Source organism: Prionailurus viverrinus, chromosome B3 (genome assembly GCF_022837055.1).
Source record: "Prionailurus viverrinus isolate Anna chromosome B3, UM_Priviv_1.0, whole genome shotgun sequence".
Taxonomy (NCBI): Eukaryota; Metazoa; Chordata; class Mammalia; order Carnivora; family Felidae; genus Prionailurus; species Prionailurus viverrinus.
The window spans coordinates 14211244-14237296 of record NC_062566.1 but is presented as its reverse complement, the minus strand read 5'-3'; the positions used below and the strand labels follow the sequence as shown (position 1 = coordinate 14237296).

Sequence of the window (26053 nt, the reverse complement as noted above, 5' to 3'; positions counted from 1 at the left end):
TTCCCCACTGTGGCTTCCGATGCTCCGCCCCTGGCGGAGGGACTCGAAGCCGTTGCTAAGAGACACTGTACGCCGAACGGGACCTCTGCGCATGCGGAAGGAGAAACTAGCTTATACTTTCCGCGAAGTACGGTGGCCCGGAAGGCGCTTTTGTGGGTTAGGATGGTGGTGGCCAGGCTGAGTCTCCCAAACCAGATCCCTGGCAGGTAACTGGGAGCGGCCGCGGAGCTCGGCGGCGGGGGAGGAATGTGTGCCGCCGACTGAAAGGCAGGTCAGAGGGTCTGAGGTTGGGGTGGCAGCAGTCCGCAGGAAGCGAGGAGAGGGGCACCCTGTGTCGCCGCCCCTCCTCAGCGCTTTTCAGAGGCGGGTGCCGGGTCTGTGGCTCGTCTTTCGGTCCCCGAGGCCCCTTTACCGACCAGGCTGGGCTTGCCTCGCCCGGAGAGGAGAAGAGGACTCTCTTTGGAGCGGTGGTAACGCTGCAAGAGCTTTCCTGCGAGGATAGCGACCCTCACGGATTTCTGACAATGGAGGGGAAAGGAGAATGGAAAATAATGCGAGATGGACGGGTTTATTGAGTGTGTGTATTCATTTAGAAAGTGTTAACTGGCTAGACACGGTTCTAGCCGGTAGGGAGACAACAGTGAACAAGAGAGGTGCGATCACCTGTCCTCGTGGAGCTTTCGCTTTAAAATAGGAGACAGATAACCACAAAATTATCACAAAGGTATAGGTTATATAAAGAAAGTGAAGCAAATAATGGGATCGAGTTTGACTAGGATGTGATGACTATCTTAGATAAGTAGTCAGGAAAGGTCTCTGAGGAAGTGATATTTGAGCTGAGATCTGAATGAGGAGGGGCCAACCGTGCCAAGATCTGGGGCGATGGGGTGGGGATAATTTTGAAGGCAGGTGGAATCAACAGTACAAAGGCTCTGATGCTGGAATAATCTTTGCTGTTTAACAGCAACCGCAAGAAAGAAGACCCCCGTACTTGAGCAGAGTGAGTAAGAGGGAGAATGATTGGTAGTAAGGTTGGGGGTGTGGGAAAAACTGCCGATCTTTGCAGGACATTGTAAGCCATGTAGGGAAATCACAATATCTTATTTATTTTTTGAAAAAATCCCTGACTGCTTAGGGGGAAAGACTGTAGCTGAGAGCGGGGTTACTGCAAATCTGGAAGGCTATTAGAGTAATCTAAACAAGGATTGACATTATTTTAAACTGAGCCATCTGATATACCAAACATTTGGCTACCACCAATGTCTACATAGAAAGGCCTATCTGATTATATAAAAGAAGTAATTTAATATGCCAATTACTTTTAAGTAATAAGATAAATTAAGATGTTGTGTGGCCGGTGGGGGTCGCTGCAAACACTTTGAATTTGCACACCCCCCCCCCCCACGTTGTCTTCTACACTATTCTTCATTCTGGAGTACATGTTTTGGTGCTTTCCTCATGAGCTACATACTGGCTTATGTAAGCAAACACCTGAGTCCTGCCCAGGGAAGCCCATAGTCAAAGTGTGGGTAAACCAAACTAGAAAATATTTATAGACCATGCAGTGAGATAAATAGTCTGAGGGAGCACTTGGCACGGCCCCCTAATCCTGAGTTGGATATGTGAAAGCCTTCCCCTGGACTGCAGGTTTCCACATTAAAGGTTGAACGTGGGAGGGAGAAAGTTGAATGTGATTTAGTGGGAAGGTGCCAGGCAAAGCTTGGGAACCCTTAAAGTGCATGGTTTTTGAGGACCTTAGAGAAATCCTGTAGCTTAGTTTGTGGGGCAGAAAGTTGAAGGGATTCCAAGAGGCAGATCTTGAAGGACCTCTAAGCCCTGTCCAGGGGTTTGGACTTTTTCCTAAGGAAGGTGGAGGGGTTTTTCAGAGGAAAGTGGGTGTGATGTGGACTAAGAAACAACCACATAGCAAAAAATCTGTTAGTTTGTCGGGGGCAGAAGTGTTGTACTGCAATAGTGGCCGTGAAAATGGAGAGAATTGGGGTGAGGAAGGGTTCCAGGAAGATGTCTGAGTTTCTAGCTTGGTTTACTCGGAGATACACCTAATGTGAGATGTAAGAGAAAACAAGTTTGAGGGACCTCAGAAGTTGAGCTGAATTTATGCTAAAGGTGCCTGTGGGACCTCCAAGTGCAACTCTCTGATAGCGTTTTGAGTCTGGAGCCCAAAACTCTGGGCATACTTGGGTATAGCACCCAGAAGACAGTTAGACCCTAACTGGATTCTGGAGTTGTTAGCATAGAGATAATAATTGAAGACATTGAGAATCCATGAAATTGCTCTAAGAGAGAGGCTGTAGAGGACTGAACATTTAAAGATGCCAACTGTTTTTCTATTTTATTGAGAAATAATTGGCATACACGATTGTGTCTGTTTAAGGTATATGGCATGATGGTGTGATTTTTATAAATTGTGAAACAGTTGCCGCAGAAGGTGCAGCAAACACCCATCTTCTCATATAGATACAATAAAAAGAAATGAAATTAAAAAAAGGAAAAAAAATGTTTTTCTCGTGATCAAAACTCTGAGGACTTACTCTCTTAGCAACTTTCCTGTATGTCGTACAGCAGTGTTAGCAATAGTCGTCATGGTGTACCTTACATCCCTAGTATTTATTGAACTTATAATTGGAAGTTTGTATCTTTTGGCCACCTTCCTTGAATTCCTCTCCGCTGCATTGTCTGCCTTTGTAACCACAAGTCTTATCTCTTTTTCTATGAGTTTGGAGTGGTCTTTTGTTTCGATTCCACATGTAAGTGAGATTATATAGTATTTTTCTTAGCATAATGCCTCCAAGGTCCGTGCATGTTGTTGCAAATGGATTTCCTCATTGTTTATGGCAGAATAATTTGCCATTGTATGTATATTACACAACTTTTTCATCCATTAATGGACACTTACATCACGTCCATGTCTTAGCTATTTAAATAATGTTGTTAGGAACATGAGGGTGCAGATATGTTTTCAGGTTGGTTTTTTTTTTTTTATGCTTTTGGGTATATTCCCAGAAGTGGAATTTTTGCATCATATAGTAGTTCTGTTATTAATTTTTTAAGGATCCTCCATACTGCTTTCCAGATTCCAGAGTGGTTGCACCAATTTACATTCCCACCAACGGTGTGCAAAGATTCCCTTTTCTCCACCTCTTGCCAGCATTTGTTAACTCTTTTTCATGATGGCAATTCTTAACAGGTGTGAAGTAATATCTCATTATTGTAGTTTTAATTTGCATTTCCCTGAGTGGTGAGGTTGAGCATCTTTTCACGTACCTGTTGGCCTTTTGTATATTTTCCTTGGAAAAATGTCTATTTAGACCTTTTGCCCATTTTTATTTTTTTTTAATTATTTATTTTTATTATTTTTTATTTTTTAATTTACATCCAAGTTAGTTAACATATAGTGCAATAATGATTTCAGGAGGAGAATCCAGTGATTCATCCCCTACACATAACACCCAGTGCTCATCCTAACAAGTGTCTTCCTTAATGCCCCTTGCCCATTTAGCCATCCCCCCACCCACAACCCCTCCAGCAACCCTCTGTTCTCTATATTTAAGAGTCTCTTATGTTTTGTCCCCCTCCCTGTTTTTATATTCTTTTTGCTTCCCTTCCCCTATGTTCATCTGTTTTGTATCTTAAATTCCACATATGAGTGTAGTCATAATGATATTTGTCTTTCTCTGACTAACTTTGCTTAGCATAATACCCTCTAGTTCCATCCACATTGCCACAAATGGCAAGATTTCATTCTTTTTGATTGTCAAATAATACTCCATTGTGTATATACACCATGTCTTCTTTATCCATTCATCTGTTGGTGGGCATTTGGACTCTTTCCATACTTTGGCTATTGTCGATAGTGCTGCTATAAACATTGGGGTGCATGTGTCTCTTCGAAACAGCACACCTATATCCCTTGGATAAATACCTAGTAGTGCAATTTCTGGGTCGTAGGGTAGTTCTATTTTTAATTTTTTGAGGAACCTCCATACTGTTTTCCAAAGTGGCTACACCAGTTTGCATTCCCACCAGCAGCGCAAAAGTGTTCCTCTTTCTCCGCATCCTTGCCAACATCTGTTGTTGCCTGAGTTGTTAATTTTAGCCATTCTGACTGGTGTGAGATGGTATCTCATTGTGGTTTTGATTTGTATTTCCCTGATGTTGAGTGATGTTGAGCATTTTTTCATGTGTCTGTTAACCATCTGGGTGTCTTCTCTTGAAAAGTGTCTATTCTCATGTCTTTTGCCCATTTCTTCATTGGATTATTTGTTTTTTGGGTTTGAGAAGTTCTTTGTAGATTTTGGATACTAACCCTTTATCTGATATGTCATTTGTAAATGTCTTCTCCCATTCTATTGGTTGCCTTTTAGTTTTGCTGATTGTTTCCTTTGCTGTGCAGAAGGTTTTTATCTTGATGAAGTCCCAATAGTTCATTTTTGCTTTTGTTTTGTTTCCTTTGCCCATTTTTAAATTGGATTATTTGTGGTTTTTTGGTTGAGTTGTACGAGTTCGTTATGTATTTTGGACATCAGATGTACGGTTTGCAAATATTTTTTTTCCATCCTGTAGGTTTTCTTTTCACTTTACTGATGATTTATTCAGCTGTGCAGAATCTTGTTAGTTGGACATAGTTCCACTTGTTTATTTTGTTGCTTGTGCTTTAGCAGTCATCCAAAAAATTACCAACACCCATGTCAAGGAGCTTTATTCCTCTGTTTTCTTATAGGAGTTTCATGCTTTCAGGTCTTATATCTAAGTCTTTAATTCATTTTGAGTTAATTTTTGTGAGTGTAAGACATGGATCCAATTTGATTTTTTTACACGTGAATATCCAATTATCTCAGCACTATTTATTGAAAAGACTGTCTTGTCCATTGAATATTCTTGAATCCGTGGTTAGATATTAGTTGGCTGTGTATGTGGGGATTTATTTCAGGGCTCTCAATTCTGTTTCATTGGTCTGATTGTTTTCATGCCAGTTTTGATGGCTATAGCTTTATGGCGTAGCTTGAAATCAGGAATTGTGATGTCTCTTGTTTTGTTTTCTTGGGATTTTTTCTGGGTTTTGGGGGTCTTTAGTGGTTCTGTGTAAATTTTAGGAGCGTTTTTTCTACTTCTATAAAAAAAATACCATTGGAATCTTAATAGGGGTGGCATTGAATCTATAGATGACTTTTGGTAGTATTGACATTTTGACAATATTAATTCTTCTAATACGTGAACATGAGATACCTTTCCATGTATTTTGTCTCTGAATTCTTTTATCAGTGCATTGTGGTTTTCAGAGATCTTTCACCTCCTTAGTTACATTCATTCCTAAATGTTTTTGTTTGTTATTTATTTTTGGTGCTATTACATGTGGGATCAGTTTCTTTATTTCTTTTTCAGAAAACTTGTTACTGTAACAAAATGCTACTCATTCTCATATTTAATTTTGTATCTTGAAGCTTCACTGAATTCTTTGATTAGATGCAACATTTTTTTGGTTGAGTCTTTAGGATTTCCTTTATGTCAAGTCATGTCATCTGCAAATAGAGATAGTTTTACTTCTTCCTTTCTAATTCTGATACTTTAATTTAATTTTCTTGCCTGATTGCTCTACCTAGGACTTCCAATATTGGAGAATACTGGGGCATGGAGAAAGATGAAGAGTAGAACTAGGAGGGCAAAGCACGCGACATGCTGTTGGAAGATATCCCTTCTGCGTCCATCTTTTATAGGGGAGGGAGGTCCTCTTGAAATCACAGTTCACCAGCTATGTTCCTTTTGTCTTCCAGGCCTTGTCAGTGCCTTAGCCACCCTCCTCAGCCTCCCCTGACTTTGGCATCACCCTTGAACTTTCTGTAGACTCTAACTAGACTCATTTTATTTGTTTGTTCGTTCATTTGTTTGTTTAGACATAATGATTGCTGTCTTAGTTGGGACAGAAACCAGAATCATGGAAGGATAGCCTTTGTTTAGAAGTCTCAACTTCTGCCTTTAGAATCACAGCATCTTCATTAGTGGAGCAATGTAGATTCAGTGACCTGTGGAGCTGTGATCAGATTTGAACTTACTGTTGCATTTGGCCAAAGCCCAGTTTTGAGTTTTTCAGTCAATTGACAAACTATAGTAGCTTTTCATATAAAGAAAAGCATTTTTTCATTATAACAATGACCATGAAAGTAATTATTTTTCTGTATTCTGAATTTAAATATATAGGTTATCTAAAGAAAATCTCCTAAAGAGATAGTGGCACCTTTTTTGTTGTTGTTTTTATTTTCTGCATACAAAAAAGGATTAAATTACTAGCAGCTTGTTTTTTGATAATTTTGAAATTGGGTGATGGCAGAATGTTTTCTAATGAATAGACTGTGCACTTAAAATTTCTACCTATTTTTTACTTAGGAATATTAAAGTTTTTTTAATGTTTATTTTTGAGAGAGAGAGAGTGAGAGAGACAGTATGAGCAGGGGACAGGCAGAGAGAGAAGGAGACAGAATCCATAGCAGGCTCCAGGCTCTGAGCTGTCAGCATAGCCCAACAACATGGGGCTCAATCCCACGAATGGCGAGATCATGACTTGAGCTGAAGTCAGATGCTTGACCGACTGAGCCACCCAGGCGCCCCTTACTTAGGAATATTTTTTAAGAAAATACTTTTTAGGGGCGCCTGGGTGGCTCAGTCAGCTAGGCATCCGACTTCTGCTCAGGTCATGATCTCACAGTTCCTGAGTTCGAGCCCCACATCAGGCTCTATGCTGAAACCTCAGAACCTGGGGTCTGCTTCAGATTCTATGTCTCCCTTTCTCTCTAACCCTCCCCTGCTTGCTCTCTGTCTCTCTCCCAATAACAAATAATAAACAAAAAAAAATTTTTTTTAAATACTTTTTAACATTTTAAAATGCCATTCTGCTTAGTTTTCACTCTAGGAATTTTCAGAATCAAAGTTCTAATATCTTTACATTTAGATAAAGTTGATATTAATGTAATTCTATGCATATTAATGCTTGGGATCAGAAGGCTGATGTCTGTAGCTGAAATCATTATGTTTTCTTCTTCTTTTTTTTTTTTTTTTTTTTTTTTTTTTTTTAGGTAGGCTTCATGCTCAGCTTGGAGCACAACATGGGGCTTGAACTCATGACCCTGAGATCAAGACCTGAGCTTAGATCAAGAGTTGGATGCTTAACTGACTGAGCCACCTAGGTGCCCCTGAAATTATGATATTTTTAATTGAATTGTTAATTTTGAGAAATTGTAGATTCACATGCAAGTGTAAGAAATAATACAGAGAGAGACTGTATACCCTTTTCCTAGTTTTCCAATGGTAGCATCTTTCACAACTATCGTACAGTATCAGAAGCTAGATAATGACATTAGTACAATCACTGATCTTGTTCAGATTTCCTGTTTTACCTGTGTTCATTTATCTGTATGTATATTTAGTCCTATGCAGTTTTATCACATACAGCAGGTTAGTGTTGCTCTCACCAGTTCCATGGTCACAAGGATCCCTTGTGTTGGCCTGTATAATCCTACTGCTAAGCGGGAGAGGCCCTCCCTAGCCACTGGCAACCACTAATCTCTTCTCCATCTCTCTAATTTTGTCATTTCAAGAGTAGAGCCGCACAATATGCAACCTTCTGAGATTGGCTTTTTTCTCTTGGCTTAATTACATAAGAGCTATCCAAATTATTGTATTTATCAATAGTTCTTTCCTCATTGCTGTGTAGCATTCCAGTATGGTATGGATGTACCACAGGACAACCATTCATCTATTGAAGAACATCTGGGTTATCTCCAGTTTTTGGCTATTATAAATGAACCTGCTGTGAGCTTTCATGTACAGGTTTTTGTGTGAATGTAAGTCTTCATTTTGTTGGAATAAATGACCAGGTGTGTAATTATTAGGTCATATAGTAGTTGCATGTTGAGTTTCTTATTTTGTTTTAAAGATCTTTTATTTTAGAGCAGGTTTAGGTTCACAGCAAAACTGATCAGAAAGTACAGAGATTTCCTGTATACATACCTCCTGCCCCTCACACATGCATAGCCCTTCCCTGCATTATCAACACCCCCCCATCAGAGTGGTACATTTGTTACAATTGATGAACCTACTTCCCAAGTCCATAGTTCACACTAGGGTTCACTCTTGGTAGCGTACATCCTCTGTGTTTGGGCAAAGATATAATGATACGTATCTACCATGATAGGATCATACAGAGTATTTTCACTGCCCTTATAGGGATGCTCCCCTATTCATCCCTTCCCTCCACCCCAACCCCTGGCAACCACTGATTTTTTTACTGTCTCCATAGCTTTACTTTTTCCAGAATGTCTTATAGTTGGAATCATACAATATATAGCCTTTCACATTGATTTTTTTTACTTAATACTATGCATTGAAAGTTCCTTTGTGTCTTTTCATGGCTCACTAGCTCTTCCTTTTTAGGACTGAATAAGATTCCATTGTCTGAATGTACTGCAGTTTCTTTATTCATTCACCCACTGAAGGATATCTTAATTGCTTCCAAGTTTTGGAAATTTTGAACAAAGCTGCTGTGGACACTTGTGTGCAGGTGTTTGTGTTGACATAAGTTTTCAGCTCCTTCAAGTAAATACCAAGGAGCACAACTGGTGGAACATATGGTTAAGAGTATGTTAGCTTTTTAAAGAGACTCTACTAGACTGTTTTCCAGAGTGACTGTACCATTTCATAATCTCACCAGCACCATAAGAGTGGTCTGGTTCTCCATATCCTCTCCAGAATTTGGTGTCACTAATTTTTATTTCAGTTATAATGATACTGGTATTTAATGTGATTTTAATTTATATTTCCCCAGTGGCTGATGTGGTTGAACATCTTTTTAAGCACTTATTTGCCATCTGTATATCCTCTTCAGGGAAAGGTTTGTTCATGTCTCTTGCCCATTTTCTAATTATTATTATCTTTTAAAATACTGAGTTTTGACAATTCTTTATAGATTTTTAGATACTAGCGCCATGTTGGATATGTGAGTAGCCAATATTTTCTCTCCATCAATAGCTTGTCTTTTCATACTCTTAATAGGGTCTTTCACAGGGCAAAAGTTTTTAATTTTGTTGAGGTCTGGTTTATCAATTTTTGTTTTTATACACTGTACTTTTGGAGCCAAGTTTAAGAACTTTATGCCTAACCTTGAATCCCACATATTTTTCTCCTGTTTTTTTTCTTTTTTCCTAAAGTCTTATTTTAAGTCTAAAGCCCATGATCCATTTTGAGTTAGTTTTTGTGAAGAGTTGAAACTATTTTAAGTGAAGTAAAATCAAAGTCTTAATCACTCATATTTATACCGCCTTTAACTGTTGATGGGCTGATGTTGATGTATGATGTGTGGATACTTTGGCTTTTCATCTTGGGTTTGATGTATCTTCTGAAAGAAATTTAATATAAAAATTCAATCAAATGGATGTCCTGATTAGTGTTTTAACCTTTGGTTGCTGAGTGTCTTTTGAAAAAAGTAATCTTGGTTTGCGTTGGGAAGTTATTTGGTAATTGACCTTGAGTTTAGATTTTGTGCAGCATGTGAAAATCATTCTAAGAATAGGTATTCTGCTTTACAGTATTATGGGAGAAAATCTAGAAAGTGTTGCAGATTAGTCTGTGTGAATTTTCACTCACAAAGTTTTCGATTTGGAAGCTTATTAGAGCTCCTCTGTTCATCCATTGTCCTGAGGCTTGGAGCATCAGACAAAACTTGAGGAGGACCCCAGGCTTTCAAATCAGACTTTGTCAGTTCAAATCCTGACTCTGCCACTTAACTCTTTAACTTTATCTCTCCTTGCCTTAATTTACTTATTTTTAAAATGGGTATGATAATTATCCACCTCATAAATCTGTTGTGAAACTATCACTCACTTAGATCAGTGTCTGGTACATAGTAGGCACTCAGTAAACTTTAACAATTATTATTCCCAAAGCATCGACTTTATGTGAAGATGAGTGGGAATACATTGTTTTTATATTAAGACAAACACAGTTTACTAGGAATAGAATACGCAATTCAAATCATTTATAGCACTTCAACAGTAAAAGAGAGACTGGAGGCAAATTTTATGCTTATACTAGGTATTCCCTTAGGCAGTCTGGTGGTGGAGTTCATTCTCCTCTGCCAAGAGGCCTTTTCTGAAAAAAAAAAACTCTTTGAAAGACACTACCCATTTACTGTCCCAAACAGACCTTTCCTAATATTTGTTTCCTTCTCAAGCTAGACATATTTCTCACGTATATCTAGCATGGCTTGCTCAAAAGCTTGTCTGAGGGGTACACCTTCCTCCATCCCAGGCTGGTAATGAGCTTGAGATGTACCAACCTTGGAATGACACCTCAGGGGGAAAAAGTGTGGTTGGTCGAATCCCCTAGTTCGTTTTTGCAAGATTTGTCCTTTCATGTAATACTATAATTCCTTTCACAAAAAAAGCTATCATTCTCCATAGGCTGCTCACAGACGTTTGTTTCAATGCAGGTTTCTTTGGCCAGCATCAGTACTTGAAAAGACATTGTCGTGAAGAAAGATTGATGCTTAGTCACAGAAGAACCAGCCTAGCATCTGTCCTCTTCATTCATTTGGTGCGTGTGAAGGGAAGGAAAAATTCTTCCTCCATCCTTCAAGCTTCAAGGCCTTCCAGCAGGACTAAGAATTAAATTTACATGAGATGGATTAACAGAAAAAAAGTTTTATGATGTGTGCACAGAGGCCCAATAATGACCGGGACGCCTAAAGAAATGACCAAGATAAGCGGTTTTTATAGTTTTTAGACAAAGAGACAATAAATCTGTGAGGAATTAACAGGACAGAGAAAACTTAACTTCGGGAGCTTTTATTAGTAAGGAATTGTAAAGAGAATTTGGGCTGGGGGAATAAATTAGTAAAAAGTCACAAGGGTTGTTATACAGCCTTCTTGGCTCTAAATTCCCTATCTCTAGAGGTAAGGGCATCTCTACCTCCTGATACAGGGAGGACACCTCTCATGGGAGATTTATTTCCTGCTTTGGCAGGGACAGCGGAGGAGGGTCTGAGTGTTCTTGACAGGCCATCTCTTAAGTAACTTTTATTTGAAATAATCAGTGAGCCAAAGTGGCACCTTTCGGGGCAGCCTGTCCTTGGCCCTGCTACACCTGCCTGGCATGTGTGGGCCCCCATTGATGCTTTTGTTTTTTCCTCTGTCTATAAAGAGTCATTTTGAAAATGTCTCTCCTTGATTGAAAGTTTATAACTTTTAGATCTGATTTCTCGCGACCACGCTTACCAGAGAACCTGGGTCCCACTATGACAGAAAATAGCCCATATCCCCCCCGAAATGCTCACTTGCTCATTTGTTTGTTTATTTATTCATTTACTGGTATCCACTTCAGTTTTGAGTGCTGAAATGGCCCTTTTCCTAGGTCAAAAATGGTTGATTAGCAGCAATCTTATTCTCATTCATGGTAAAAATTCAAGAACTTATAAGATATATAGAAATATTATTGGAAGTGTTTTTACTGTTGTAGCATTGAAATAAAAATAATTTCTTTTGTGGCTAAAAATTATAATACACTCACACATGTGCTATTAGTTAAAACCTAAAATAGTCTATTGTCATAAGATATTTGACATACAAAAGTGTCAGTAGTTTATGTCAACTTCAGTAAAAGATGTTATTGGTTTTATTGGGAAGAAATGTTACTATCATAACTAAAATATAAAGTAAAGTACAATGGAAATGGACTTTGAAGTAGAATATGAAAACTAGTTTCTGATTTGTGGCAGACGGAACTCACCAGACAGTTAAGAAAATAAGTTTATTCAGGCTATTGCAAAAGGGAGAATGTTCATTAATAGAATACCTCTCAAAGAAGAAGGAGAGGATGTGAGTTTTTATGAAACAAGGGAGTCAATGAGGAAGCATGGAGGGGAGTCCTATCTGGGAATGTGGTGAGCACTTTCTTGTAACATTAACCATTTTTGCTTTCTGGGAGCAGTGTTCAGGGTAACAGATAACACTGAACTTTGTCAGATAGAACAAAGTTACCGATAATTACTTACATTTCCAAATGATGTGGGATGTATGCCACAGTTTGAAAAGAGGATTCAGAGAAACTTAACCAAAGTTTCACTCATAACTTTACATTAAAATTTACAGGTTTCCTAATACTTACAGGACAAAAACAAGGCAGTTCATCTTGGCGGAGGAGAGAGTAGGAATCAGGAGTTGAAATGCCCTAGAAGCTAAGCCAGGGAAAGAAACCTGTAGTGAGGGAGGTTTAAAGACCAGGCAGGGGCAAGTCAGTGGGCCATATGTAGAAGTGAGACCAACCCAAAGTAAGTGACAGGACTCCTAGTAGGTTTCCTCCAGGGATGACTGAGGTTAAAGATGGGCAGGGCATTTATAAATGGGCCAGAGTAGATGAGGCAAGGCCGTGGAGCTTATTAAAGGGTAGATTGTCAGACAACAAAATCATCACCAGTACACAATGAACTTTATCAGCAATTGTATTTAACTCGTTAACTAATGAAAGAACTAGGCAAATGTCACAACTGGCCTAAAGAGGAAAAGTTAAAGAGCCACATGAGTTTATATGGAGTAAGAAATGTGGAAATAAATTTACAAATAGAAAACATAATTGGCTTTTCCCACTGATGGGAGGGTTGCCCCTCCCCAGACAATTATTTACATGATTTGGGGGTTCCCCCTTCCCCCCCCCCCCCCGTTTTAGTGGGTTTTTTTTTTACATTCTTCCCCCCCCCCTCCGTTATCCTCAAGTTAGTTAAATACAGTGTAGTCTTGTATTTGCATGTTGTAAGACAACAATTATTTGCATTGCTATCAGTAATCTACAATTTACAAAGGTGTGAAATAGCTCAAAGGCTATGAAAGGACTGAGTCCCAGAGTATCAGATAATTTCCTGAGGCTCAGCATTCCATTGGATTTTCAGTAATCTCTAGTTTCTGCCAAGATCCTAAATTTTTCCTCATCATCTTGCTCTTTAGTAACTACATTAATACTCCTATTACTCGTAATATTTTCTGTTCTATTCATCTATCAGTGATTGTCCATATTCCCTGCTTTATAAGCCATGCCTGACCCCTTCTCCCCACTCTTGCTGGTCTCCATTGTGTCAGAGTCAGGGACACCCGAATGTCTAAAGTTGTATCCAGCTACAAGTACAGTGTGCACCCGTTTGGATTACTTTTGCTTATTAACATCTTGTTTTTTTCCTTGGGATGGCATTTTTAAATTTTTTATTAAATGTTGAAAGCGGTGACTAAGGATCTTTATATTATCACTAAATTGAAGTTGGGAATTAATCATCATAACCACAATAGTTTGACCACATAACTATCTAACTAGGTTTTCATCTGTACATTGAAGGTAAAGTGTTTTTTTCTTAGTTTATTTATTTATTTTTGAGAGAGGGAGAGAGAGAGAGAGAGAGAGAGAGAGAGAGAGAGAGAATCCCAAGCAGGCTCCACACTGTCAGCACAGAGCCCGATATGGGGCCCGATCCCACGAAACATGGGATCATGATCTGAGTGAGCCAAGATTAAGAGTTGGACACATAACCAACTGAGCCACCCAGGCGCCCCTGAGATGAAGGTTAATGAATTGGAATTGAGCCCCATTGGTCTCAGCCTGAGTGGTTTTGCCCCCAAGGGAGGTGCTATATGCATCTAGTGGGTAGAGGCCAAGAATGCTGCTATGCCGCCTACAAGGCACAGGCCAGCTTCCCCATAACAAAATTATCCAGTCCCGAGTGTCAGTGCCAAGGCTGAGAAGCCCTTGTGGCCCACTGAAAAATGTTAGAGGGAAGGTGAAATTTCTGCTCCGATAAAATTAAAAATAATTTTATGGCCTTAAATCTTACAGAAAGCATGCATTTCGTTTTTATGGTCTTAAAATAATGTTCTTATTACCAGTTTTCCATTTTAGAAATTAAGCAGTCGTCCTTACCTTTGAGAGACTAATGATTAAGTGGAAACAGATGCCTTTCCCTTGTACTACGATGTATATAACACTTGTAATTTAAAAATTATTTTTCCTATTTTAGGTTTCACTGAAGAACCCTCTTAGAGATTCATCGCATTTCTAAGATTAATATTTACAGTTTGGAGTCGTCAGCTTTCTCATGAGATGTATTTTGGCAGCCAAAATGAAAGCTTTTTTTGAAGTGCTAGAACAATTCTACAAGAAGGTACTTCTGGGAGCCACACTTGAAAATGAGAGCCAGGAATACATCTTTTATCTCAACCCAGCAATTTTAGCTCAGGATTGCTCTACAGCCGCTTCTCCAGAATGCTCGAACCGCCGTGGTGTCCAAGGCAGGCACCAGCCACCCAGCACCACGTTGGGTACCATTTCCGTAGTGTCTGTGTGTTTGAAGAGACACTCTCCGACGTGCAGCGCCCGAGAAATCATGCTCCTTCAGTTAACAGTAATCAAAGTGATGATAACCAGAATATTGTCTGTTGAAACTGACTTCCACACAAAGGAAAAATACAGAGATATAATTACAATTCTTTTAAAATCCTCTGACATCGATTCAACCTTAGTAAGCCAGTTGTTTTTTGTGGATTTTTTTTTTTCTTTAGATGCAGATTTTTAGGACAAAAGTTTTGACAACATTTGGCAATAGTGGATAAACTTATTTGTTTTCCCATAGACCTGTATGTTCCAAAACTCGGATAAATTGTTATGTCACATGGCTGCCAAGTGCCTTGCACTACTTCTGTATTTCCAAATGAGAGAAGAGGTAAGATAAGTAATCAAATTATGTTGCTTCTTTTATAGTTTCTTTAAAATTGTTCTTTGGCCCTGGATTTTCCCCTTCAGATGTTTGTACCAATAAAATGTTTGCTCACCTAAGAACACATAAATCCACAAAAGTGTAAGAATGGAGTAATATAATAGTGACTTATATCAAAGATTAGAGTCTTAAGTATGTTGTAAATCATTATAAATCAGATTCTTCACCTCAAGGATGGGTTTCAAGTCAGTCCATAACTTTCTTCAGCTTCTCAGAGGAGCAGGTAGGCCTGCTTCCTTGTCTCCAAAGAAAGATTTAGGAACCCCTGCTGAAGACCAAGACCATTTTTACAGGTTTAACATAAATAAATTCTAAGAATGGTCCTCAGCATAATATTAAAAAAAAAAAAAATACAAACAAACAGCATCAGATTTTTCTCTTATCTCAGAATTCGTTAATAAATGTAAGCACCTACTGATTTATTTTAGCTATAATTCCTTGTTGTTTTCTCAACATTTTTGTCCTAAATACAAAAAGGTGGTATTTGTAGTAGAAAATCTGGAAAATGGGAGAAAGTGTAAAGAACAAAATAAAAACCACACGTTAACCACACATTATCCTACCACCTAGAAGTAATCACTGCTAATATTTTCATGTTCACTGTTGAGATTTTATTTCTATGGCATATTGAATTTTTAAGCTAAAGAATATTAAGATATTTGTGTCCTTGTTTTCCAAATACTCTGCTTTTTTTTCCCCCAAGGGAATAAGAAATGTTATATGGAGTTGTATATAATAGGTAATTTGTAATTATAAAGAAAATTTTATGTTATAACTTAACTTTTTGTTTTTTGTCGTAGATAGCATTAAGTAATTCCTGGATTGCTTTTTGCCAGACAAATCTTTCTGAATACCCTGAAAATGAGAAAGCAGTGTACTGCCTCTGGACCCTTACTTTTATAATAAAGGAAATCTTTAAAGACACATGTTCACAAAAAACAGGTACAAATTATGGTCCCCCATAAATGCCATTCTTTTGCTCCCAAGGGGTGTGATGTTTATAATGAAGATTAAAATTTATTTTACAGCATCTGATCTGTCCTCATGTATGAAAAACTAAAGACTCTCCCTGCAAATTTTTTGACTGAAGATACCTTTTTAAAATAAAACATAAGACAAAAATTAAACCTCTTTATTATTATATATCCCTTTCATAGTCTGATGCTATTGATATTTGTAAAAAGGATAATTAACCATGATTATTAGCTTTTATTCTTTTGTTTGTTCATTTGTTTCAAGTTTTTATTTAAATCCTACTTAATTAAGAAATAGTGTAATATTGGCTTCAGGAGTAGAATTCAGGATTCATCACTTACATACAACACCCAGTGCTCATCCCAGCAAGTGCCCAGCTGAATCCCCAGTACCCATTTAGCCCATCCCCCTGGCCACCTCTCTCCCAGTAACCCTCAGTTTGTTCTCTGTAGTTAAGAGTCTGTTTTTTGGTTTGCCTTTTCTTTTCTTTTTTCCCCTGTGTTCATCTGTTCTGCTTCTTAAATTCCACATACAAGTACAATCCTGTGTATTTGTCTTTCTCTAACCGACTTATTTCGCTTAGCATAATTCACTCTAGCTCCATCCACGTCATTGCAAATGGCAAGATGTCTTTTTGATGGCTGGGTAGTATTCCATTGTGTATAAAAACCTCCTCTTATTAGCCGTTATCCTATGTATCTTCATTTGTTCACATGAGTGAAATAATCCAAATCCATTTTTCATCGTGTAAAGTGATAGTATTTATAAAAATTGAATTGCAAATTGTGTTTTAAGAAGCCTTTGTTTTTCTTGTTGTTGATATTACTGTTTTTATCATTGCAGAAATTTTAAAGCAGTTCCTGACTCTTTTTGACACTGCTTTTGAAGTTTTTTACAATTCCTTATTTTCTCAGCATTTTGAAAGCTGCCAAGACACCTCTAAAATAATAAACAGCTTGATATGTTCCCTGGAATTGCTTGAACTTCTTATAGCTTCCAGAGTCCATCTGAAGCTACCTTTCACTTGCCAGAGGATGTTATTTTTGAAACCCTCTTGTGTGCTGGGTGTTATTACCTGGCCCGTTCAGGCTTTTGTCAAAAGGAGGTTCATCATATTCATCAAAAAGTGCCTTCTCTGGAAAGTGGGTGAAGATCTGTGTCGGGGATCTGGCCCTGCCCTGATGCCACCAGATCAGCATTTAGGTGTAGACATGTTGGCTTTAGCTGATGCTGTTTTGCAAGCTGTGGATTTGGGCTTATTGAGGACATTGTCTGTCCACGGAAAACCTCCCTTCTTCGGTGGAGATGAAGTTCAACCTGCACATGAGCGTGTCCTTGGTCCAGATCATGTAATCCTCAGAGCAGCAAGCCTACTTATCATTAAATCCTTAGAAATCAAGTTTCAAAACTGTGCTTCAGCAAATGAAATGAAAGGTAATTCTCTGAATTCCTTTTGTGTGCAAAGTGACGAGTAATTGTTTAGTGATATAAAATAATTCATAATTATCAAATCTTAGGACTATAACTTCACTAATCTACATGTTATCATAGTTATAATTTATTAAGTTTTCTTTTAAAAAAAGAATTAGAATTCCCTTAAGAAACATGTCAACTTTGGGGCACCTGGGTGGCTCAGTCGGTTAAGCATCTAATCTCCACTCAGGTCATGATCTCACAATTCATGAGTTCGAGCCCCCCCATTGACAGTGCAGAGCCTGTTTGGGATTGTGTCTGTCTTCCTCTCTCTCTCTGCCTCTCTCTCTGCCTCTCTCTCTCTTTTAAATAACTTTAAAAAAAAGAAGAAACAAGTCAACTTTTTGTGGGCTAAACTGAATTCATATAGTATAATTAATGACAAAAGTTAAAAAGGTGTTATTGAGTCACTTCAAGGCAGGTGATATAAGTCTGTTCAGTTAAGATATTTGTACTATTTCATTCATATTCTGCTTCATAAAATTGGGGTAACTACTAATGTAGATAATGGATAACTAGGAAATCAATTGAAACTAACATGTGAGAAGTTACACTGATTAAGAAATTGTTGCATATAGGGGCACCTGGGTGACTCACTCGGTTAAGCGTCTGACTTCGGCTCAGGTCCTGATCTCATGGTTCGTGGGTTCGAGCCCCGCGTCAGGCTCTGTGCTGACGGCTCAGAGTCTGGAGCCTGCTTCGGATTGTGTGTCTCCCTCTCTCTCTGCCCCTCCCCCACTCATTCTCTCTCTCTCTCTCTCTCTCTCTCTCTCTCTCATAAATAAACTTAAAAAAAATAAAAAGAAATTGTTACGTGTTTAAAGTAGAATATTTAATTTAGGTGTTGGGGAAGACATGTCCTCCAGTTCATGTGATAAAAAGGAATAGTAGATGTCTCTAAACAAGCAACATATAGTTTTACTGAAAGGTTTGAATTGTAAGCCGTGACTTCCCTGCGTTGCTTTGAATGGAGACCATTTTACGGTGTAATTACTACATCCTAGATGCCATCCTCACCCTGTGCAGTTATAATTTACAACACTAGGTGGCATATGTTCTACAAGTCAGAGTTTTAAATTGCGGTTACAACTCCCCAAAACTTTTTTGGTTTTTGTGCTTGATAGTAGTCTTTCTTTTAATACTTTAAATATTTAAACAAAAATTTTTCCTGTTATTTTGAAGGCAAAATGATTTTTTCTTGGTTGCATTGTCGCTTCTAGTAACAGCTGCACCTTCCAGCGAAGTGATTTCTTTTGTCTGCTACTCCTTCATTTGTGTGTTTCTAGCTAGAATTCATGTAACTCTTGCTTCTCAGAGAGCATCCATTATTTGGCACTTGCGGCAAGTAGATGATCTGGTTGTACATTTTAATTGTATCTTCTTGAATGAGTCACTTCTTTTTCTCTGATGTTCAGTTTCCTAATTTGCAAAAGAGAGCTCATCCCTCACAGGATTTTTGAAAAGTGTGAATTATGATGATAATGCATGTTGGAATACTTGAAATGCTATAGCTTTCTATGTAGCAAGATATAAATGCATTCCTGAGCTGTTGCCTGCTCTTTGAAATTTGCATTTTTTGAAGTTGGTTTACAGAATTTCATGGCTCAGTTACTGACCTTCTTAAAGCCTCACCTTCAGCCCTCCCTTCAGCCACACAATGCATGTGAGTGGATCTCCAGGGTCTTCATAGAACAAGACGATGACATGGTGGAAGCTGCCAGAGCATCATTGGGCATCTACCTAACGTTGATCAGGCCAGTAGATTTTAAAGTAATTGTAGTAACTACATGCCAGGAAAGCAGAAAACATTTTTAATAATGTGCTGGACATACTGTTTACTTTCCATCATTAAGGGGGGGAAAAAAATCTGTAACAATCTTGTGGTTTCCTTATAAGTTCCAATTCCTTTCTTTAACCCTGCCCTACATGAAAATGAGATTACATTTGAGTTCTCATTATGAAAACTTGGCTGGGTAGGCAGATCTAAGGCAGTAGAACCAGACCAGGGGGCTGGAAAACTCGGGTTCTGGTTACGCTTCATCAGTTTCACCTGTGCGATCAGGAGTACGTTAGTACCATTGTCCGAACCTTAATTTAATCGATGTTCAAAAATGCTTTTCACCCCCAAGACTAACTTTCCCATAATGAGCTTCTAGGACTTTCACCTTTTTAAAGGTGAGTACAAACATGTAAGTAACCAAAGCAGCAGCTCGAAATTTTCATTTTAGTATACAGTTGCACTGAGGCTAATACCAACCTGATGCAAATATGTGAAATTGGTCATGAAGTTTTGTTAGTGATGACATGGTTTCCGCTGATCCTGTTTCTGCTTTAGTAAAGCAGCTGCACATGGGGTCATATCATCCCGTGGCAAATAGCTGTAATCAGCTACGGAGTTAATAACTGATGACCTTTTACACTATTTCTGCTCTGCTTTATTAAAGTCCTAAAGTATTTGCCTTATTTCCATTTCTTTCTTGGCTTCAGAGAAAGGGATTTCTTACTAATGACCAACGGCACAGTGTCACGCTGCCAGTTTCTGACTTGTATTATGGCCCTGCTGGCAGTGGCTGCCTTCAGACTGTAAGTGTTTGGGGCCAATTTTCAAAAGGTTCTAATCAAGAACACAAAATTCCTGCATGTGATTTGAGTTAGGCTCCAAAACGGTGAGACACAAATTCAATCTGAAAACACACATGCCTATTAAAATAGATCTTAGTTGTGCTCAAAGCTGACTTCTTACTCCTCAGGAAGGAGGAAACCTCTGAATTAAATTTCTAACTTTCTTAATTTCACTATGTCCAGAGAGGCATGTGCTCATGCCCTACGTATTTTTCCTAATGTAGTTGTATCTGTTAAGATTGTTTGGTTGTAAAAAGACCAACACAAACTGATCTAAGCAAAAAAAAAAAAAAAAAAAAAAAAAAAAAAGGAATTTATTAGCTCAAAATTAGAAATTCCAGGGGGTCATGTTGGCATCAGACGTCACTGTATACACAGGGATACAGTCACGTCATTGATCATCGCTCTTCTTCTCTGCACTCATTCTCAGGCAGGGCTGCTGGCAGTGCCCAGCTGACACCAGACTTACAGTTCCAATCTTTAATAGCTCTAGCAAAAGTCCCAGTGGGGGGGATCAGATTAGCCTGCTTGGGTTACAGATTCATCTAAGGAAGCAGTCATTGTAGCCAGGAGCGTGAGGCACTCTGACTGGCGGTCTGGGTCACGTACCCATCCTTATTGAGGAGACCCTGGAAGGAAAGGAAGGAGGTCAGTCTCCAGCCCCCACCTTACTCCATGCAATTAGTTACCTGTAGGCGTGAGGAACTCTGATGTCAAGACAGGAAGACAGGACTTTTTTGGCAGACAATAACTAGTACTGCCAAGGTCCCTGAATTTTACTTATTTTATTGACTTGGGTTATTATATAGAATTTGTAGAGGAAGAGATTGTTTTGATGTTTTTTTCTTTGAAGATAATGCATAGATTAGAAAATAATCCGATAGGTGAATTTGTGGTATGTGAATTATATCTGTTAAAACTGTTATTTTTGTAAAAAGTCATTAATCTGAGGTCTCTGTTGCCTTTATTTTCAGAGAATGTAAAGCTGCTGAAAGCTTGACCCAAGAAAAAGAAATGTGCAACCATCACACACATGAATATGGCTATAATCCACACTGCGTCTTCTTATTCTTACTAAAAAATATAGGATTTGATGCTTCAGTTCTTCTTGACTTTTTGATTTCATCGGAAACATGTTTCCTTGAATATTTTGTTAAATATTTAAAGTTACTACAAAAAGACTGGACTGACTTTTTCACGATCTGCAAGTATTTTGATGTAACCAAATCTAAAGACAACATAAATATCTGTGCTTGTAGCCCCTCACTTGTCCAAGACACGAGCAGCAACCAAACAGAACTGAGACCTTCGGCTGCTCTTGGTAATCACAGAAATGCCCGTGCTTCCGGCTGCTGGGTTTCTGATGCCTCTTCCAAACCTCTGAACCAGCTTGTGATGCCCAAGGAGACCCCCGCCACGCTCCTGGCTGATAGCCCGTCTCCCCCACGAGCTTCTCAAAGTCTGGTAGATTATGACAGCTCTGATGATTCTGAGGTAGAAGGCACAGACCGGCGTTCAGCAAACGGTAAACAAGTATCTTTACACCAAGAAGCAGTGAAGAAATTTCAGGACACAGTTGGAACAAGTGGGGATGAAAAAGAAGTGAGCCTCGAGCCTCAGTCAAGGCCTCTGGTTCCCAAACAATCTAATATTCTCTTCTCCGTTGATTGGGATACAGTCCCGAATAACGTCTCTGAAGTGGGACTGTCTTCCAAAACACTGAAGTGCTTTGAGGAGCTACAAAGTGCTGTTTACCGCTTGCAGAAGAAAAATCTTTTCCCGTATAATCCCACAGCACTTTTAAAGTTGTTAAAACGTATCGGGGCAATATATAATGAGAGTATGAACGCCTTGTAAAACGGTAGCACTTTATTTCCAGGAGCTGTTTTTCCCTAATGTAAATTGTGCCTTAATGAGATAATAGTAAAAAAACAACAAACAAAAAACCAAAACACCCTCACAAGCATTCTCTAAATCAAGTCTATCTTTTTGTCCTTTCCAAGTAACCTAGTGACTGACAAATATACATCAAATGCCAAGTCACCTGATAAATCACTTGAAATTTACAGGGTTCAAATTTGGGTTGGTCATTTTGTTAGGTTGCTAGGGCTGCTGTAACAAATTACCACAAAACTTGGTGGTCCAAACAACAGAAATCTATTCTCTCATAGTTCTGGAGACTAGAAGTCCATAATCAAGGAGTCAACAGGGCCATGCTTTCTCTCAAGGCTCTAGGGAAGAACCTTCCCCGCCCCTTCCTATCTTATGGTGATTGCTGGCACTCCATGGTATTCTTCAGCCTGGAGCTGTGTCCCTCCAGTCTCTTCCTCTGTTGTCACATGAGGTTTTCCCTGTATGTGTCTATCCAGTTTCCCTCGTACAAGGACACCAGTCATTGGATTAGGGTCTGCTGTTGTGTAGTATGGGCTCATCTTACTACATCAGCAAAGACCCTATTTCCAGATAAGGTCACAGTCACAGGTTCTGGGTAGGTGTGAGTTCTGGAAATGACACTATTTAATCCAGTGTTATTTGTTATTTCCCTCTGAGGTATTTACATGTAATATGATACATAAGAACTTAAAATCTCAGTGACTATCTCTGTATATGTAGGTGTATGGTCTGTTCTGTGAAAAGGAGTCTATTCTTTAAAACACATTTTTCAATCACTAGATAATACTTCTATTTAAAATCGTTGTAAGGTGCCCCTGGTGCCTCAGTCGGCTAAGCATCCAACTTGATTTCAGCTCAGATCATGATCTCACAGTCATGAGATAGAGCCCTGTATCAGGCTTAGTACTCATTCAGGTGGAAGTGGAAAGATCAGTGGAACTAAAAAGAGGACTGCTAACTGAGACAGCAATGAGATGCTAATGTTAACCAAATACAAGTGCAGAGGTCAAGGGGTGCCTGGGTGGCTCAGTTGGTTTCACCCCAGGTCATGATCTCATGGTTTGTGGGTTTCAGCCCCATTTCAGGCCCCACGCTGTCCGTGTGGAGCCTGCTTGGATTCTCTCTCTCCGCCTCTCCCCTGCTTACACTCTCTCTCTCAAAATAAATAAATTAAAAAAAAAAAAAAGCAGAAGTCAGCAAGTTTGGTAACAGTTGGTATACATTGGGGCAGTTTCTACATAATTTAAAAAGCATATTAAAGAATGTGTATTCAAAGATGTACGATGCACATTGTAAAAAAAGCAGAAATACCTGGTTAAATAACATATATACTCCATAGAAGACTTTATACTTGTGGAAACAGTGGGCTATATCCATGTTTACAGAGATGAAGTATCTGCAGGAAAAAACAAGTGAATATATAGGGCTCCCATCTGTTTAAGAAAAGGGGACAGGAGTAATGCACCTATACATTTATATATGCTTTTGTGTGTATGAAACATTTATATAAGAAAGTCCTAACTGATTGCCTCGGGAAACCAATCCGAAGGAGATTTGGCTTCTCGTTGTATATCTTTTTTTACTCTTTTATTTGTTTGTTTTTAACTGGGTGCATAGTTTTATTTTTGTTGTTTTAGTGAAAGTAACCTTTTATTTAAGAAAAGCAAAAAACAAACTGGATTCTTTATGCTCCTAAAGGTACATACATGTTGAATGCCTTAAAAGACATGCTTATACTGTTGTGGTTTTGACCTACCAGTGTTTCTCTATAAAGTTAATAAGGAACCATCAGCCCCTTGTTAGACCTAAAATGAGGGAAGAGGCCATCTTCTATGTATACTGAGTGTTGGTATTTCAGTCTCTGACCTTTGGGTGTAAGTCAATTTGTCAGACACTCATGAAGTCCTATCAGTGGTCAAGGTGACTGATGTTGGCTATCCTTGGCCATTCAGAGTATCCAAGAGCCCTTCTGAATTAGCCCATAAACGAAGACCAAACTAGTGATGCTTGGCGTGATGAGTTCCCAGCCTGTAGCTCCACCTCTTTAAGTGAACACATAATGTGTCTCCAAGAAAGCACAAAGTATCATGAGTCTAATTTATTTTTTTAACTAGAAATATTAACAGATATAGCAAGTTCCACATATAAGTGTATGGCTTGATAGATTTTCATAAACAGCATACCTGTGGAACCAGTAACGACATCAAGAAACTACTGGCACCCCAGAAGTCCTGCTGGGATCCCCTCCTGGTCACTGTCCACTTGTAACCATCCCAAATTGCAACAACATAGACTAATTTTGCCTGGTTTTGTTTTTTATAAAGGGAATCATTAAGTATGTGTTCTTTTATGGCTGGCATCTTGAACATTATTTGGAAATGTGTTCAAATTTGGTTTTTAAATAATTGCCAATGAAGCGCCTTTCAGCTATTATTAGTAACAAAATACCTTTAACCCCTCAAAATTGTCTTGGCATTCCCAGCATGCTAGGATGGTGAAATTGACAAACTGGTTGAAACAAAATACAGACTCAAACAGGTTATGCAGGGCCTTGTGCAATTGGCCCCAACCTGCTTCTCCAGCCTCACCTGTCGGGTCTCCCCCCACCCACTGTCTTAGCAGCACAACCTTTTGTCGTACATAATTGTTCATCAAGCCCCATCTTAAATGTCGGGTCTGTGAAGCCTTCCCCTACTGTTCTCAACCATTAGATCTTAACATGCTTCGTATTCTCTTCACTGTGCTCTTTCCTGTATTGTAGGGTTTGTCCCATTATATTTTAATCCTTAGTCTTCATTTGCCAAGCTCCTTTTACATAGTCATTTGTGGATAGCATCATGTCTGTGCCATTATATGTCCCACAAATGCTGACTAAATGGGATAGAGCCCTCTCCAAGGACTTGATAATCTCCTGGAGGAGACAGGTGTGAAGAGGCTTTCCTTTAACACTCACATGGCACTTCCTATGCCAGCCACTGTTTTAAGGGCTCTAATAATACTCGCCATTATGTTGGAGGGCAGGTACTATTATAATCCTTGTGTTGCTGATGAGATAAGTAACCTGTCCAAGATCACCCAACTGGTAAAGTGGCAGAGCCCAGAGAATGGATCGAGGAAGTTTGGTTCCAATGTCCTCATACTGTTCTCCACGATCTCATGCTAGAAAGGGATATTGGGGTCAGATCATCCACGACCTTCAGGGCTATGCTAAGGAGTTTTAATGGTTTTATAGGCAATGGAGAGCTATTGAGGTTTTTGAGTAAATGACTGGTTTTGTGTTTGAAAAAAAAAAGGTGACTTCCATAGCAATATAGTAGCTAGGCGGACAAGCAGCAAGATTAGAAAGAGTCCTGCAGGAGTCCCACTGGAGTCAAGGGCAGTGGAAATGGCAATGAGGCAGCAATTCCTGGCTGAATGCCTGCATCCAGCACTCTCTCTCCAGAGACCCACTACAACAAGAGTAAAGAGGCAATGAGACACAAGGACTGACTGAGCAAACCTTAGAAAACCAAATTCTTGGCTGCAATGGAGAAAGTTGAGCATCCTGATTACCAGGTGAATCTCCCTGAAGACAGGAGTATCGAGCATTGCACTGTGTGCCAGGGGATGGTTGATTGAAAGCCTATTTAAGAATTGCCTCTAGACCCTCTGTCCAATTTCATGTAGCTAAACCATTGTGCTCTCTCTCAGGTATGTAAGAGGCTTATTTCCCTGAGAGAGTGAAACGGGTACTTTGGACTAGGGAACACCAGGCACAGCTGAGGATAGGCATATCACACTGAAAATGGAATTAAGTAGACACACTGAATGTTGAGAACCTCTGTTGTCCCCAGCCTTCTCCCCCACAAGACCAGATACCGCTTTACTGAGGAATCTGACCAACCCAAGAAAAAAGACCTAAAGCTATATGGGAAGGTTCCCCAAAGAAATTTCTCACCAAGTCACCCTACTCTGAAGCCCACAGTCACAAACCTCACCCAAATGCATAGACCTTCTGATGGGCATTTAAATGTTCAACTCTTAAGTATGAGTGAACAGCCAAGGATCATCAGGCATTTGGGGAAAGTCTCTAACATGGAAGAGAGGGCCAAAACGAACTAGACAGATTAAGCTGTTAGGAAGTTAATCTATGAATATCCTCAGAGATAAATGGTTATAGAGGATATTACACTTAAATTTTTTTTCATATAAATGAATAATATGATAGAAATAAGGGGTGCCTGAGTGGCCCAGTTGGTTAAGCATCCGACTCTTGATTTCAGCCCAGGTCAT

General features: G+C 39.1%; 1 protein-coding gene across 8 annotated transcripts; it reads left to right on the top strand.

Moving 5' to 3' along the window:
* The first annotated feature begins 81 nt into the window (after positions 1 to 81).
* Positions 82 to 26053, top strand: LINS1 (lines homolog 1). Of its 8 annotated transcripts, none has more exons than XM_047862749.1 (10): positions 161 to 206; positions 965 to 1000; positions 10499 to 10602; positions 14063 to 14563; positions 14675 to 14764; positions 15619 to 15760; positions 16637 to 17227; positions 18849 to 19020; positions 19754 to 19849; positions 20863 to 26053. In XM_047862749.1, exons 4-10 carry the CDS (start codon positions 14141 to 14143, stop codon positions 21743 to 21745), a joined length of 2397 nt encoding a protein of 798 aa, XP_047718705.1. In that variant the 5' UTR covers positions 161 to 206; positions 965 to 1000; positions 10499 to 10602; positions 14063 to 14140; the 3' UTR covers positions 21746 to 26053. The 8 variants fall into 8 exon arrangements, with proteins under 8 accessions (XP_047718703.1, XP_047718704.1, XP_047718709.1 ...); XM_047862751.1 differs by having other exon boundaries at positions 10499 to 10767; XM_047862747.1 differs by lacking the exon at positions 965 to 1000 and having other exon boundaries at positions 82 to 206.

Excerpts from the sequence above, each read along its gene's own strand:
- LINS1 (XM_047862747.1), top strand. The coding sequence starts at position 14,141 with ATGAGATGTATTTTGGCAGCCAAAATGAAAGCTTTTTTTGAAGTGCTA. Across the intron at positions 14,564-14,674 it reads CTGACATCGATTCAACCTTA|ACCTGTATGTTCCAAAACTC; the intron begins GTAAGCCAGTTG and ends GTTTTCCCATAG. Across the intron at positions 19,850-20,862 it reads GCAGTGGCTGCCTTCAGACT|AGAATGTAAAGCTGCTGAAA; the intron begins GTAAGTGTTTGG and ends CTTTATTTTCAG.